At 35.7% G+C, this 15150-nt stretch overlaps 1 protein-coding gene across 1 annotated transcript in view; it reads right to left on the reverse strand.

Annotated features, from left to right (window-relative positions):
- Positions 1-554: 554 nt before the first annotated feature.
- LOC150101983 (uncharacterized) overlaps positions 555-15150 on the reverse strand; it is a 135393-nt gene continuing 120797 nt past the window's right edge. Inside the window, exons 8-10 of the mRNA XM_090400655.1 lie at positions 14345-14474; positions 10685-10824; positions 555-864 (exon numbers count right to left, since the gene is read on the reverse strand). Coding sequence (XP_090256781.1) covers positions 586-864; positions 10685-10824; positions 14345-14474 — 549 coding nt within the window. The 3' untranslated portion in view covers positions 555-585. The remainder of the gene's footprint in view (positions 865-10684; positions 10825-14344; positions 14475-15150) is intronic.

A 15150-nucleotide genomic window follows, 5' to 3' on the forward strand; every position in this document is an offset into this window, starting at 1 on the left:
GCGAACACCCCCATTGAACTTACTTTTATTCGTAAAACGCTTACACTGCTACCTCAGCCATGAGGTAGCAGTGTAAGCGTTTTGTTGGTTTAATTAACAAGAGAAAAGCAGTAGAGCTTACTTACTTGAGATGGATAAGTTGCAATTGCAATGTCGCTCAAGGAAGAATCGAAAATGGTGTTTGTTATCATTATGAATTTAAATTAATACGCTTAATTATTTACCACCTGATGAGTGAGAGATACAAAGGTCTCTGTGCAACAAAAAATAAAAAAAAGTATAAACAGAAATTGTTCAAAAAACATTACTCCTGGATCTTTTCCTCTTTTTTTTTCTTTCTTTTTTTTTAATGCATATCTGTTCAAAAACATAACCAAAGGAATATGTAATTCCATAGCTGCCGGCACCTTTTCCACTTTCCTTTTGACTTCAATAACTGGAGTGAATACATAATAGTCTATATGATACTGACTTAGTTTTTGGAGAAGCAATTACATGTTACTTGGACACGACACTCCTGCCGGTCACAATGTTTGTACAACATATTTGGCAACCTTACATTCACTGAACACTATTGACGATTGGTCAAATTCTCGACGAATACATTCCGTTTGATATGGTAGAGCCTGGGCCTCTAGGCACAGCATGAAGAGGTTCTCTACTAGAATGGTGTGAAAATCTGCTTCCTGGACGTGAATGTACGATGGCATAATGGTCGCTTACGGAGCTTCCAGAGTTCAAAGTTGAACCACCTGAAGTATAACCTGGTTTGTTAAGAGATGAACGCGATCCATAATGTGAACTGCTCCAGCCTACTTTATAAGGGTCATAATCTTCCATTTCAGAAGGTTCCTTTTCAATCACCTGAAAAATGGAGATTAAAATCTTTATTTATTATGGAATTGACATAAGGATTGCTATTTTTAAAGCTCGTATTTTGTATTTCATGAATAAAGAATAAGGAAATTTACCGGGAAAATCTGTTTTATATTAATTTATAAGTCTAAAGATTTTATGGTATTTGAATAGGTCACTCTCCTTACGTAATTCAAGTACTCCACGTACAAAAATTAATATTATTATTATTAAGATTCACTGTGGAATGCACTGTACTTAAATTCGCTACAGACATCTGACCGTTTCCCCTACTACTTAAATCTTCCACTCCATCGACACCATCTACTGCCCATTACCATCAACAATTGACATGATCTACAACCCATCACCACAAACAACAGTATTTTTTGTCTGTAAATTACGTGAGTTCCGATGGTCGATTTGCCTGTACAGGATAAAAAACTCGATTTAAGTTAAGGGACATTACATCCCATATTGTTTCATAGCCGAATAAAAAACTCAAAGAGTTTCATGCCGAATATAGTAAATATGTAAAGTTCGGCGAGTCCAAGCGTAAGCAAATACCTGGATAGTGTTACAACTGACCTTGTAGGGAGTGCAACACTGAGGCAACTCATGGTGAGGGTGGGCAAGCTCCGATCACTATTCTTGGTATTTACCCATAATGTAAAACCCAGCTCCTAGGAGCTGTATTATGTTCTACATTATGAGAGAAGGTCACTACCCAGACCGGTTGCAACCTTTATTGAGGTCTCATCAGTGAGTAGGTAGACCTAGTAATACCAAGTTTGTAGCGAACAGAACTTACATACCCTACTATGAGAATTGCCAAGAAGGTATCCTAATAAATTATTAATTATATGAAGAGCCAAAGGCTTCAATTCGGCGACATGAACTTATTTAACTTAAATAAGTTCATGTCGCCGAATTATTAATAATAATAATTATTATTATCTGCTAGAATAAAATAACTAATTATATATATAAATAAATATATATATATTTATTCCTAGTCAGTATAATTATTATACTTTTTAAATAAATATATAAAGGTTTTTTTTTTTTCCCAGCCGGAACGCATCCGGTAAACGTTTAGGACTTTAATGGTCCCTAAACGCATATTTTATAAGTATTTCAAAACTAGGACTGCCTCCATTTTAAATCCTCAGTTATGGGCGTTGACGACGTAAATCAAGAGAGAGTCATCTTTGGTTCATTCACTCTAGAGCTACCATCTTGTGTTGTTGACACTGAATGTCGAAGATCGAAGCTTTCGATTGGAATCGATAGTCGGCTCGGAAGTTACCGGAAGCGGAACTCCTATGTGAACACGCATACAAGCAGACTTTCTCTATGAGTAGAGTCGCACTTTTACAACGTGGGTGAGTGAGGTTAACGTGTTTCATAGAAGTTTCACCAGTTTTACGCGATGAATAGTAAAATAACACAATTTTTCTCTTCCGCTCCCTCAACTAAAAAGTTAAAGCTCGAGAACAGTAAGTGCAGAGATAGTGATGGGACAAAAATAGACCCGATGGACAGTGACACAAAAACTGGAAGGATAAAACAGGTGGCTGCTACGATTGCTACAACGACGACTACGACGAGTAGGGCCGCACAAGATCTGCCCGACTGTTGGACTTTAGACCAAAAGCTGATTTTTGCAACAAAAATGAATGGCTGATGGTGGAGAATAAAAACATTGGCTGTAAAATTTGTAAGGAAGTCGCAAGTTTGGGAGTAGAAGAGAATAAAGCAAGGTATGAATATTTCAAATCCATGGGCAAATATTCAAATTTATCATTATGGTAGGAATAAAAATGAGCAAATGACTTCACTACGTAAAAAAATTCACCATCATAAGAACAGTTCAGCTCACATTGCTGCCGCTAAAATTATAGAATCTGCATAAGAACGAAAACTGGAGGTAGCTTATTCAAAAGCATTTGAATATGAGAAAGCAGTCACTTGTAGAATCTTCAGAACAGCATATAAAGTTGCAAAGAAAATCCAGGCTTTCAATGACTTTGAATCAGAAATTGACCTCCAAGAATTGAATGGCAGTGACATGGTCGAATTCTACATTCTACAAATGTTTGTATGAATATAACAAATCATATTGGAACTAAAATGAAAAAAATAATTTTACAAAAAATAATGGAGTCAAACTGTGAGATTTCCATTTTGATTGATGAAAGCACCACTATTAGCCAGTTGTCATCATTAATAATATATGTACTCACAATGCTACCTGATATGGAGCAACACACAAATATTTTTATTGATATTGTAGAGTTAGAAAATGTATCCGCACAAGGTATTTTCTATAGCTTGATGAATACTCTTAATGAATTGTGGTTTCATGATGATTATTTGAAGAAAAATCTTGTTGCCATCCTGTGATGGAGCAGCTGTGATGTTGGGTATGAAATAGTGGCTTTGATTAAGGAAAGTTATCTTCACATTTTGGTTTGGCATTGTGCCAACCATAGACTCGAGCTCTCTGTTGGTGATGTTGTAAAAAAAGACTTCCCAGAACAAATCAACCACTTCAAGTCATTTCTTGACAAACTTTACTGTCTCTAGCACCAGTCACCCAAAAATGTCAGAGAACTAGGAAAAGTAGCTCAAGATCTTGACAAGGAAATCTTCAAAATTGGAAGAGTTTTAAGTACACGTTGGGTGGCTTCTAGACTAGAAATCACCCAACTTTAGAAGACACTTCTAAAACTAGAACTTCTAGTTTTAGAAGTGTTTCTGCAGTGTGGCAAGATTATGAAGCACTTGTGGCTCATTTTACAGCATCAAAACAAGATGAAAACAGGGTTAATGTATGAAGGCCTTTTGAAGTGGATTGATGTGTGATGCTCTCCAAGAATTGTCAGAGCTTAGTGTTGAACTGCAAGCAAGGGATATCACACTCTAAAAAGCTCATAGCAATATATCAAGGCAGATTCGGCTGTTTGAAGACAGGAAAAGTCAATGGCGGGAATTTTTATTGTGAAGCTGTACAAGCAGTTGAAAATCTGAACTTTAAAGGAGTGACTTTGGAGAAGATGGTAACCAGTCGATCAACAAATGTGAATCGTTCTCTTGATCATACAAAATTTTATGACTGCTTGAGACAACGAATGGAAAATCGCCTTCTATCTGCAGAAGAGATGCAAATTCCAGAATGAACAAAAGTGTTGTATCCAGAATGTTGACCAGACGGTGCTGAAAGGAATGTTACTTTCGGTGAGACTGAAGTGGAGAGTTTGTGTAAGAGGCTAAAAATTCCAGAACGAAAGGTTTTTAGAGGGCTTTCGTGAATTCCTGACAGAGAAGAAAATGCCTGCAGCACTATTGAAGTTAATAAACACTATCAACAGCATCCCCATTTCTACTGCTGAATGTGAGCATAGATTTTCCCAGATGAACCTGATTATCACACTGACAAGAGCTTCTCTACAAATGAAGACCGTGAGTACACTGATGTTCATCAAACTGGTTGGGCCTCCTCTGCCTGTTTTTCAACCCTTATACGTCAATTCCTGGTTCCTGAAAGGCAGACATCTAGCAACAGACACGAAGAGTAAGGAACGAACTCGTAAAGATGGCAACACCAGTGTGAACTTTTTTTACCTTTGCTTTAATGTTTAATGTTTTATTTCCATTTGATATATATAATATCCATTTGTCAAAACTAAAATAACGAGAGCTACAAAGGCCTGGTATGTTTCGATTTTATATATATATATATATATATAGTGGTGGACGTTAGCGAACATCAGATAATGGAATTATCTGATGTTCGCTAAGAATATTTCAAATTTAACAAGAATGAAAAAAATGATAGGCATCATGATTGCATAAGTGCAAGAAATAGCACTAAAGCATGACAATTTAAATATATTTGTGTTTGACGATATCATCTTTTTATTGCATATATTTAATTTTCAGTTCGCTTTATGTGATCAAATTAAGAGCTTACGTAAATAGTTCAGACATATTTTGCTATGTCAGTACTAGATTTATATTGAAAAAGGAGCTGCAGAATATTGCAAAATTTACCAAAAATGAGTATTAAGCTTACCTTCGGATGAAACTTGGGGGAGCAAGATCAACAATGAGCAGCATGAAGTTTGCTGAACATCTTTAACAGTTGAGGAAATAATGGACTCAATGTATCAACAATTCCCGATTTAGTCGAGCTGTTGTAAACATTTTTTTTGTTGTTGTTGTTCTGTAAACTTGCGTTTTTAATACCGCAACTCAGAAAAATCCACTGTAAACCTCAACATATCTCATACAAATCCTAAGGATGTAAGATCATGGAATGGTGAGAGTTTTGCCAATGATTAAGAAAATTCAGTGGCCATGACTGCCAGTGACGATGAAGGATGAAAATCGATCGACTACCGGTTTATAAAAGCAAGTAAAAAATAAAAGAGTTCTTCGTACACCTTTTGGGGAATATAAAGCATTTCAAGGTCTTCCTTAATTCCACTGATGTGGTATGAACCCAAAACATCCATGTTTAGTAAAGATAAAAATGGATAAGATTTTTATCTTTACTAAACAAACTGCAAGATCAACTGTAACATAAAAGACACATCCTATTCAAACGGTCCTTTTGCCATTGCGGTTCAAAGCCCACCCGTATCTTCACCAGCAGAATCACTTATATGTTTTATGCGTACAAAATTCGGAAAAATGACTACAAACAAATGTAGTTCAATCTCTGTTTTTTCTTTAAATTCCGAATGAAGTACAGGCGTTTTCACAAAGATAAGTAATGTCTGATTAAGAGATTTGTCTACCACAAGATTCTGCAAATCTAGGGATGGAGAATCAAAGCTAAGAGACTTGATCAATGATTTCGTTTTTCTTGTTATGGAAATTATAAGAATGAATTCAAACAATCTTTTAAGAGAAGTTGACTGTTGTACATTCCTCTGATATTTTAGGGCTTGTAGTCAGTTTGGGCATGAAAGGTTACTATCAAATCAGTGGAGGTATTTATTGGGTCATATAAAATAAATTTGAAAATGTTTGGTCTTTCGTCCAAGTTACTCTCGCTCCGTCTACTTAAAAGAGACTTATTAAACTCTTAAATTTCTTGATAAATTTATTTTTAGAGATTCGAAAGTTCTTAGAATGTTTTTGGGACTGCAGTTCTGGTAACACAAAAATGCCAAGTTTTCGTTATGAATTGGTCAACAGCATTTGTCACTACCAGAGAAACATCTTCGCTACAGGATCAAAATATATTCCCCTAAAAAGTTCTCCAATCACTTCTTCGTGTAAAATTAAGAAGTTTGTGAAATAATTTGTTAGATATCAGACAAAAAATGGTGAATGTGTTCGAGTATCTGCAAATATATTTCCAAGCATATTATATGCTAAAAGCTCAAAGAAGGAAAATTTTGTGGGATTAGCTCTTAGAAAATTAATTATAAACGAGTGTCGAGAGAGACAATGATCATAACTGAAAAATAAACAAGAATTCGTTTTAAGCATGCAATACAAATGTCTCAAGAACAAAGAAGATCCTGATTCCAAAGGCATAGTTAAAACTTAGTCCCAGAAATCAGAAAAAATAGACTGTAAGGTTAAAGGTTCAGCTTAGTGACAGATTAATAATAGTAATTTACCACCAACATTGAAAATGGAAAAAAAAATTGTTATCACATAAGAAAATACATAAACAAAGTGGTCATTTATATTTGGAAGATTTTCTTTAAAAGAAAGAATAGGGATTTCGAATATAGACTTGCATATAAATATTCTTGCATTTTCCTTTGTTTACAATTCATTTTATCCATTCATAATTGGATAAAACGAACTGTAAAAATTGGATAAAAAGACGCATAATTTTAAAAAATTATGCTTCTTTGGTAATTAAAGCACATTTTAGAAAATAAAGAAATAATGTTCTTTTTTCCCTCACTTTGTGAAAAATCCATATCATCAGTAATAAATAAATAAATCAGCGAACGCCTTTTATTCACGTATAGGGAGTAGGCGAGGTTGTTTTAGTCCTAGCTAACTTTTAGAGACTGAGTGGGCAGTTCAATCTCCACCAGTAACCAATCAGAGATAGCTACCCCCAAGGCTATCACTAATTATGGGGCACTCAGTGAAGAGACGATAACAAGCGCAGCCATCTCTTGGTCCATAACCCTAACACAATATTTATTTTTAATGTCTGAAAATAGTGTAAGTTCGACGGGATGAAAAACCCAAGTTTCTGGTAGAAAGAACCGATTTATTCGTGCCAGAGATCGACAAACAAACTCGGGAACCGGTCGAAAAAAGGCTTAGAAGAAATTCTTATAGTAGGCAACTACATTTAAATCCAAGTGTTTCTTCGTGCGGTCAAACGTCGTACAGTGCAAACGCCACTTCTACTGAGCTACACGGGCTCTTTAAATAAATAAATAAATAATCGATTTTTTTTTTAATTGACGTAGGAAATTTAGGCATAATAAATTATATGAACAGACATCTCTAATTGACAATTTTTGATTTCTACAATTTTCTTAAAGAAACATAATTGAAATTCTCAACAATATTATTTGGTTTCTGTGTTTATCTATCATTTGAGGTTTATGCATCGGAACAGTAAAATCATGGATGAGACTGATTTCACAGATAAGAAAAGCTCTATCAAAGAATAGCGTTTTCTTAACTCCTTAAAATGAAAACTTTAAATGAAAACTAGATTTAAATAAAAACTAGATTTAAATGAAAACTAGATCAGGGAAACTAGATTTGTTAGGGGGGGGAGTAGAGATACAGTCCTTATGGAGGCAGTTGAATGTAAGAATGAATATAATATGCCAGAGCAAATAAGGACAACAAATCTGAGTGGGATAGTTAATATAAGGCATCAAGGTAGGGTTGGGGCTAATGGGGGTCTTAAATTCATGTACACTAATACTAGGAGTATTAGGAACAAGAAGGAAGAGGTTTTGGCCATGGTTGGCACTTCCAGACCACAGGTTATAGGTATTAGTGAAACATGGCTGACTGTAGATGATATAACTAGTGGGATTGAATGTGATGGGTATAGTGTGTTCAGGAATGACAGAGAGAATAAAATGGGGGGAGGAGTATTGCTGATGAGCTCCAGCCAAGGAGAATAGAAGTTGAATTGCAGGATAGAGAAAAGAGCACATTTGAGGCCATTTGGTGTGAGATTGTGGCTAGCAGAACTAAATATACAATTGGGTGCTGCTATAGACCAGGTGATGGAAAAGATGGTGGTGACAGTATGCACAAGCAAATAGAAGAAATGGGTGGAAGGAGGGTGATTATTATGGGAGATTTCAAATATGGTCGCATTGATTGGAGTGAGGAGAGGACACACGGGAGGAAGGAACTGGATTTTATGCGGTTATTAAGGGATAACTATCTGCGACAGCATGTAATGGAAAATACTAGGGGTCAGAGAGTGCTTGACCTGGTAATTACATCTGAGGATTTGGCTGCAACAAATATGACCACATTGCCACCAATCGGTGAGAGTGATCATAGGGTCTTAACTTGGGAGGTGGCTAAAGGTGTAGAATTTTCAATTAAGACAGGGTACATGTGGAATTATCGCGCTGGAAAGTATGACAAACTTAGGAGTTTGATTGGTTCAGTGCCATGGCATGTACAACTGCAAGGACTAGAAGTTGATAGTGCATGGGAGGTAGTTAAGAAGTGCTTGCATGAAGCAATGGCTGACTGTATACCTAGAGTCCGAATAATAAATCAGGTAGGGGTTAAATGGATGAATAACACCATTAAGCTTGAGTTGCAAAAAAAGAAACAACTATGGAGGGAATTTAAGGAGAAGGGTGACCGGCAGGCACATGAACGGTATAAAGCGCAGGCCAGAAGGGTGACGAGTGTGGTAAGAAAAGCAAAAAAGGATTACGAAAGAACATTGGCCATGCAGGCTAAAGAGAATCCTGAACAGTTTTTTAGATATGTAGCAAGTAAAAGGAAAAATGTACATGGCAGATTGATTTTAAAGAATGCCGATGGTAGGGAGGTAACTGAATCAGTTGAGATAGTTGAGTTACTGAGTGAGCACTTTGCAAAAGTATATCATCCAGGTGGTGACATTGCAGAAACGAATAATCCAGTAGATTATACGGGAATTGTGGTTAATGAAGTGGAGGTGAGTAGTCTATTGCATAACCTCAATGTCAATACATCTGTGGGATTGGATGGTATACCAGCTCGTGTTGTACGAGAAGCAGCTAAAGAATTGTCAGTACTCTTGACCATTTTGTTTAATTTGAGTCTCGGGTCTGGGTTAGTCCCGAGCGGGTGGAAAGAGGGGAAAATAGTTCCACTGCATAAAGGTGGTTCCAAGACTGCTGTTGTAAATTACCGACCGATTAGCATATCAGGAATCATTGTCAAGGTCTTAGAGAAAATAGTCAAGAGGAAAATACAAGATTGATAGAAGAAAATGGGATACTGTATCGGGGACAACATGGTTTTGTGAAGGGTAGGTCATGCCTCAGTAACTTGCTCACGTATTATAACACAGTGACGGCTGAACTGGATAAGGGTAATGGGTTTACGGTGATTGTACTGGACCTTGCCAAGGCCTTTGACAGGATTCCACATGGAATTCTAATCAGTAAATTGCAGCATATGGGAATGGACATAGGGTTGGTGAGATGGATAGGAGGGTGGTTGACGGAGAGATATCAGAGAGTGGTTTACTCGGGAGTAGAGTCCACAAGACAGCCTGTGACTAGTGGTGTGCACAAGGATCTGTTCTTGGACCACTGCTGTTTAATTTGTTCATAAATGATATAGGAAATGATCTGAGAGGAACAGTTCATTTGTTTGCGGATGATGCGAAGTTGGGTAGGGCAATAGTGAATGCAGATGACGTCAAAATTTTGCATAATGATTTGGATAGATTGAAGGTCTGGGCTAAGGAGAATGGATGTCAGTTTAATGTGGCAAAATGTAAGGTTACGCATTTTGGGGTGAAAAGATTGGCGGCAGTTTACTGCATTGGTGGAACCCTGCTCCAGGAAATTGATGAGGCACGAGATTTAGGAGTGTTGGTAGATAAGGAATTGAAATTTAGGTGACACATTGCAAAAGTGACCAAAACAGCTCATCAAATCACTTGGTTGCTGAAGAATACGTTGACAAGCAGAGACAAGCAGGTTATTGTTCCTCTGTATCGAGCCTTGATAAGACCCCATCTAGACTACTGTGCTCAGATTTGGTCACCTAGGTTTCTTCTTGATGGGGAGGAGGTGGAGAGGATCCAGAGGCGAGTGACCAAGATGATAGCAGGTCTGTGGAATGAACCGTATGAGAACATGTTGAGGATTTGTGGGTTGCAAAAATTGGTTGATAGGCGGAGGAGGGGAGATATGATTGAGACATTCAAATTACTGAAGGGTTTCTATAAAATTAATTCAGAAGATATTTTTGAGAACAGGGTTGGTTGTGGGAGGACTAGGGGACATCCATGGAAACTGGGCAAAAGTGTGGTTAGTAAAGGTGTTAGAGCTGGGTTCTTTACTTTTAGAGTAGTGAATGAGTGGAATGCGCTCCCTGAGTCTGTGGTGGATGCTGTGACAGTGAATGAGTTTAAGGCGAGGTATGATAGATACTGTATGAATGTCAAATAGTTGTGATGAATATGATTTGGGGCCTCCCTCGATGAGTCTAATAACTTCCTGGAGTTGCCCGTAATAATAGTAATAGTAAAAAACATAAAACAGATAATGATTATGTGGCACTTCTAAAAATGGGTTGTCTAAATTCTTAGGTACATATAGAAAGAACTATTAAGAAAATAAAAATTGCTTACCTCTGTCTTGGTGCATGTACAGGCAAGAGAAGAACACAAGAAGATGTTGAGGATTAGCATGACTAACAGAAGGACTGCCAAACATATGCAAAGACCAATTAACCAAGGAAACTGCCATTCTGTACACTCTGTAATTGCTTCTAAAAATAATCATAAAACAACAAATTAAAATAATACAATAAGCACATTTGAGAGGGTGTTAAGATAGAATGAAATTATGTGCTAAGTGAAAACTCTCTAATACTTTTTATTCCCCAAGGGAATAAATTTTCCTTTAACCTCAACTTTTTGAATATCAGTGGATAGTCAGTATCACTTCATATAATAATAGCAATTTGGAGTATTCAATTGATATATTTGGGTCTGTTAAAACAACAAAATTTCTGTAATTATCACATGGGAAAATAGTATGGCAAAGAACTGCAGTCATCTCCTGATACATGACCCTCTTTTGCATTGTTGTTTGAAATGCGTGAATTTTTACGGGCTATTTTCCTGGATGCGGAGTTAAAATTCGAATATCTGGGGGAAAATCCTACTTGCCTTCTTCCCCAGCTGAAGACCAGAATTGAACTTATAGTGGTCTTTCTATTGCTGGTTTAGCACTATGATACCAGGAAAATTTACATAAGATTACACAGGCATCATTATTAATGCTAACCAAAATTTGTTATAAATGTATATGTATCCATTGTCTAACGCGGGATTTGATTAACGCAGCGAAATTAATTGCGACCATCCCTTTATATAGGCGCCTTTAATGATCTGTGTGAGAATGTGAAAGTTTTATCCACCAAATGCGACATCATTGCTACATCCGATGATCATGGGCGTCATTGCAACTTTCAAAGCCTATTTTCATAAAAAGGCATTCTCAAAGGCACTCTAAACAACAACGGGAGAAAACGAGATTAAGCTCCAAGAATTTCGGAAAAATTTTAACAATAAACAGGCAATTGAAAACATTCGTGACTCGTGGGAGCAAATGTCTTCTAGCTGCATGAGAGCTGTTGGAAAAAACCTTTTGCCGGAATGCACTAATGATTTAGGTGGTTTTCAAAATCCTGTGAACAACGTGGTCGAAGTTGCAATTGGTGAAGACCTTGGTTTTGATGGTGTTGATGCAGAAGATGTTAAGTAATTATTGCATTCAAATTCGAAAGATTTCAGTAACAACGATCTTCTTGAAATTGAACAACAAGGTATGTAGACAACGAACAAATGGAATGTGAAGAAGGTTCCAAAAGAGATAACAATCAAAGAACTGGATGGAATATTTCGCAGTTTAGAATCACTTAAGCAGCAAGTAATGGATATGGATCCAGATGTTAATTGAAGAATGCTTTTTGCCGAGGTCTAGAGAGTCATTTTGTTTGTTATGGTAGAATTTATGCCGATAGGAAAAAAAAAACTAAAACTGTTCTAATGTCTCTTGATAACTTTTTTTTATATAAAAAATTGCAGTAACTAACTAAAGTACAAACATTTACTTTGCATTCATTTTTTTTAATCTTTCCTGAAAGAGTACCACATAAAACGAATTATTAATACAGTAATCGATCATGGACGAATTGTAATTTTTACCATTGATTGTTATATTTGATTAACCGATTTCGATATAAGCAGTAACATCGAGGGATTAATTAATCCTCGTGTTAATCAAGGGATACCTGTATATAAATGCATTTATAACATTACAATACATTATAAGAACAGAATCGAATTTATAATAGGCTTTCTTTTGATGGTTTAGCATTATGGTACCAGGAACATTGACTTAAAACTACACAGGCATCGCATCCTTCTTAATGCTAACCAGAATCTTATAAATGTATATGAATATCCTGAGTGTTTTGTACTCGATATTTCTGAGTTTATAGATTAAAAACCCTATTTGCCTGCGCTACTAAGTCTAGAATCGGCTGTAGATAAAAATAAAATAAAATAAAGAAAAAAAAGAAAGACAAGGTTACTTAGAATCGAACGTAAAAGTATACTTTTGTTCTGCAAAACGCGTGCTTTTCAACCCATAATTTGATTCCATTTATTTTTAAACTAATGCACACGTCAAGATATATGCACAATAACTGGGTATATGAAAATGAAAAACTACTCCCTCTCTGTGTGTGTTGTGTGTGTTTTGCATTTTCCTCCCAACAGTAACCCTAACAGGAAGTAATTTATTCCTACATGCTCCATTGCATTCAATGCTTATATTACATGTAGCTTACACGTACTGATTAACATTTGTATTTATATTTTTGTATCAATTTTCATATTTACATTTATACTTTTATATATACATATATTAACACTATACAGTATAATTAACATAATATCAGTATTTATGTTAAATCGCAAGGACTGGAAGTTGATTTTGTTGCCAGATTTAATTAATTCGATGTAATACTTTTCGATAAGTCTGTTTTGACACTGGCACTTGTCTCCGGAAGTGATGACGTGTTGTATTAGGGGCATCCGGATGGAGTCCAATAGCTGACAGTCGTAAAGTATGTGGTCAACAGTCTGTTGAAGATGTGGATCGCAGATGCATGATGGCGATTCCAGGATATGGAATCTGTGTAGGTAGTGTCTTAGTTTTCCATGTCCCGTTAGCAGCGTGGTTAAACCTGGAGAAATGGCGTGTCTTCACAGCCGGAGTCTGCTTCTGATGCTTGGCAAGAATTCTTTTGTTGTTGATCCGTTTTTTAATGTCTTCCATTCTTCTTCCCACAAGTCTAGACTTTTCTCTTCTGCAAGTGTTTTTATAGTAGATTTTGAGTACTTTTGGTAACTTGTTTCTAGCTGCTTCTTTAGCCAGCTGATCCGCTCTCTCGTTTCCTGCTACTCCAGTATGCGTTTACCCAGCAGAACTTGATTAGATGGCGTATTTCTAAAATGCCTTTCTTACAGTGTCCCTCACCCTGACAATGGCTCGAAAAGGCTACTGCAATTACGACAATGATTTTGTAATGATAATCCTAACTCCAAAATGAATATTTTCATACCACTTCAGTGATATGAAAATAATCATGTTTGGGAATAAAAGAAACGTGTTTAAATCACGTTTAAAATAAATCAAATACAACTAATCATGTTTTGATATTTGTTCTAATTTTAAATAAGCAAGATAATGATTTCAAACCGGGAGATGAAAGTCATATACATCGCCAACTGGTAACGTTTTAATTTGCTGTCGTGTGTGTTATAAATAAAATCCTTTTTTTAAAGATAAAACTGAGTATTATTTTATGCTTTCATTGAAGAAGAGGATATAATTTTCAAACTGTGTCTAGAGCGCAAAATTTTTTACTTTTTTTTTTTTTTTTTTTTTTTTGATGAGTGAGAAAAAGCATCCGAGTAAAATTTAAAAAAAAAAAAAAATCCCACAGGAGTGATAGAAGTACTTTTAAAATTATTTGATTTCTGTTTCTTTTTTTTTTTTTTTCATGTGAACTTTTTTGATTGCATTTGACAAAAGGGAAGAAAATACAATCACATTAAAAAAAAAAAAAAACCTCCTCGATCACCTAGCATGATAGCACAGGAGAATCAACTATCAAAAATCTGAGTAATTGAATGGATAAATATGTATATACTTTATGAGAAAAGAATAAAAAATCACTTATTCATATGCAGATAATACTAAATTAAACTTACCCATTCGTTCGCCAGGTTCTACCACATACACAGAAGTCGAGGCCATTAACTGTACATTTTCGCTAGAATTCTGGGAGAATGACCGTGCTAAGGCTCGAGGCAAGTTCTCTGTCCTAGCTGGACACGCAACCTATAAATATGAGAGGGGGGGGGAGGGAAGATTAGCAATATAAATGAAGAAAATTCTATTTGCTTCGTGATGTGACTGCAAGTTTTAAATGAGCATTCTTGGTAATATTATGCAGGTCAGTATGATACCAAACTTAGGCAGATATTATTTAGTTATTTTTATCATATTCTTTAGATACGTTTATATAAAAGTATCTGGCAAGAAAAACAACCAAAAGTGGCACTGTAAACACGCTACATAGTCGATTAATTTCAGTTTATTATTTTACGACTTTTGAGACTTTGATTATGATTCATATTTCATTTTCATTATTATTAAATGTTTATACCACTAGGAGCAGAAGCAGTTCGTAAAAAATCTCATACGAGAAATTGATTCGAAGTTCTTAGAACGCTGACGTAGCGAAATTTTACGGTATTGTTTAAGGCTCTATTTAGAGCCTCAGTGTATTGTTCAAATAAAAGTAAGTTAATTAGAACGCCCTCTAGGCCAAATGAATTTTAAGTTAAAAATAGCGACTATTAAGTGTATAACCTGAGTAAAATATGGATACGAAAATAAAACATCTAAAGTGCTGCACGAATTGCAAGAGAAAATGCCTTTTTTATATTTTAAATTACAACAATTTTGTAATTATTATCATTAATGACTATTTCTGTACTGGAATGAAGGATAA

This window comes from Typopeltis vanoorti, chromosome 11, assembly GCF_054136105.1.
Source record: "Typopeltis vanoorti isolate ZY-2024b chromosome 11, IOZ_Tvanoo_1.0, whole genome shotgun sequence".
In the NCBI taxonomy this organism is placed as follows: Eukaryota; Metazoa; Arthropoda; class Arachnida; order Uropygi; family Thelyphonidae; genus Typopeltis; species Typopeltis vanoorti.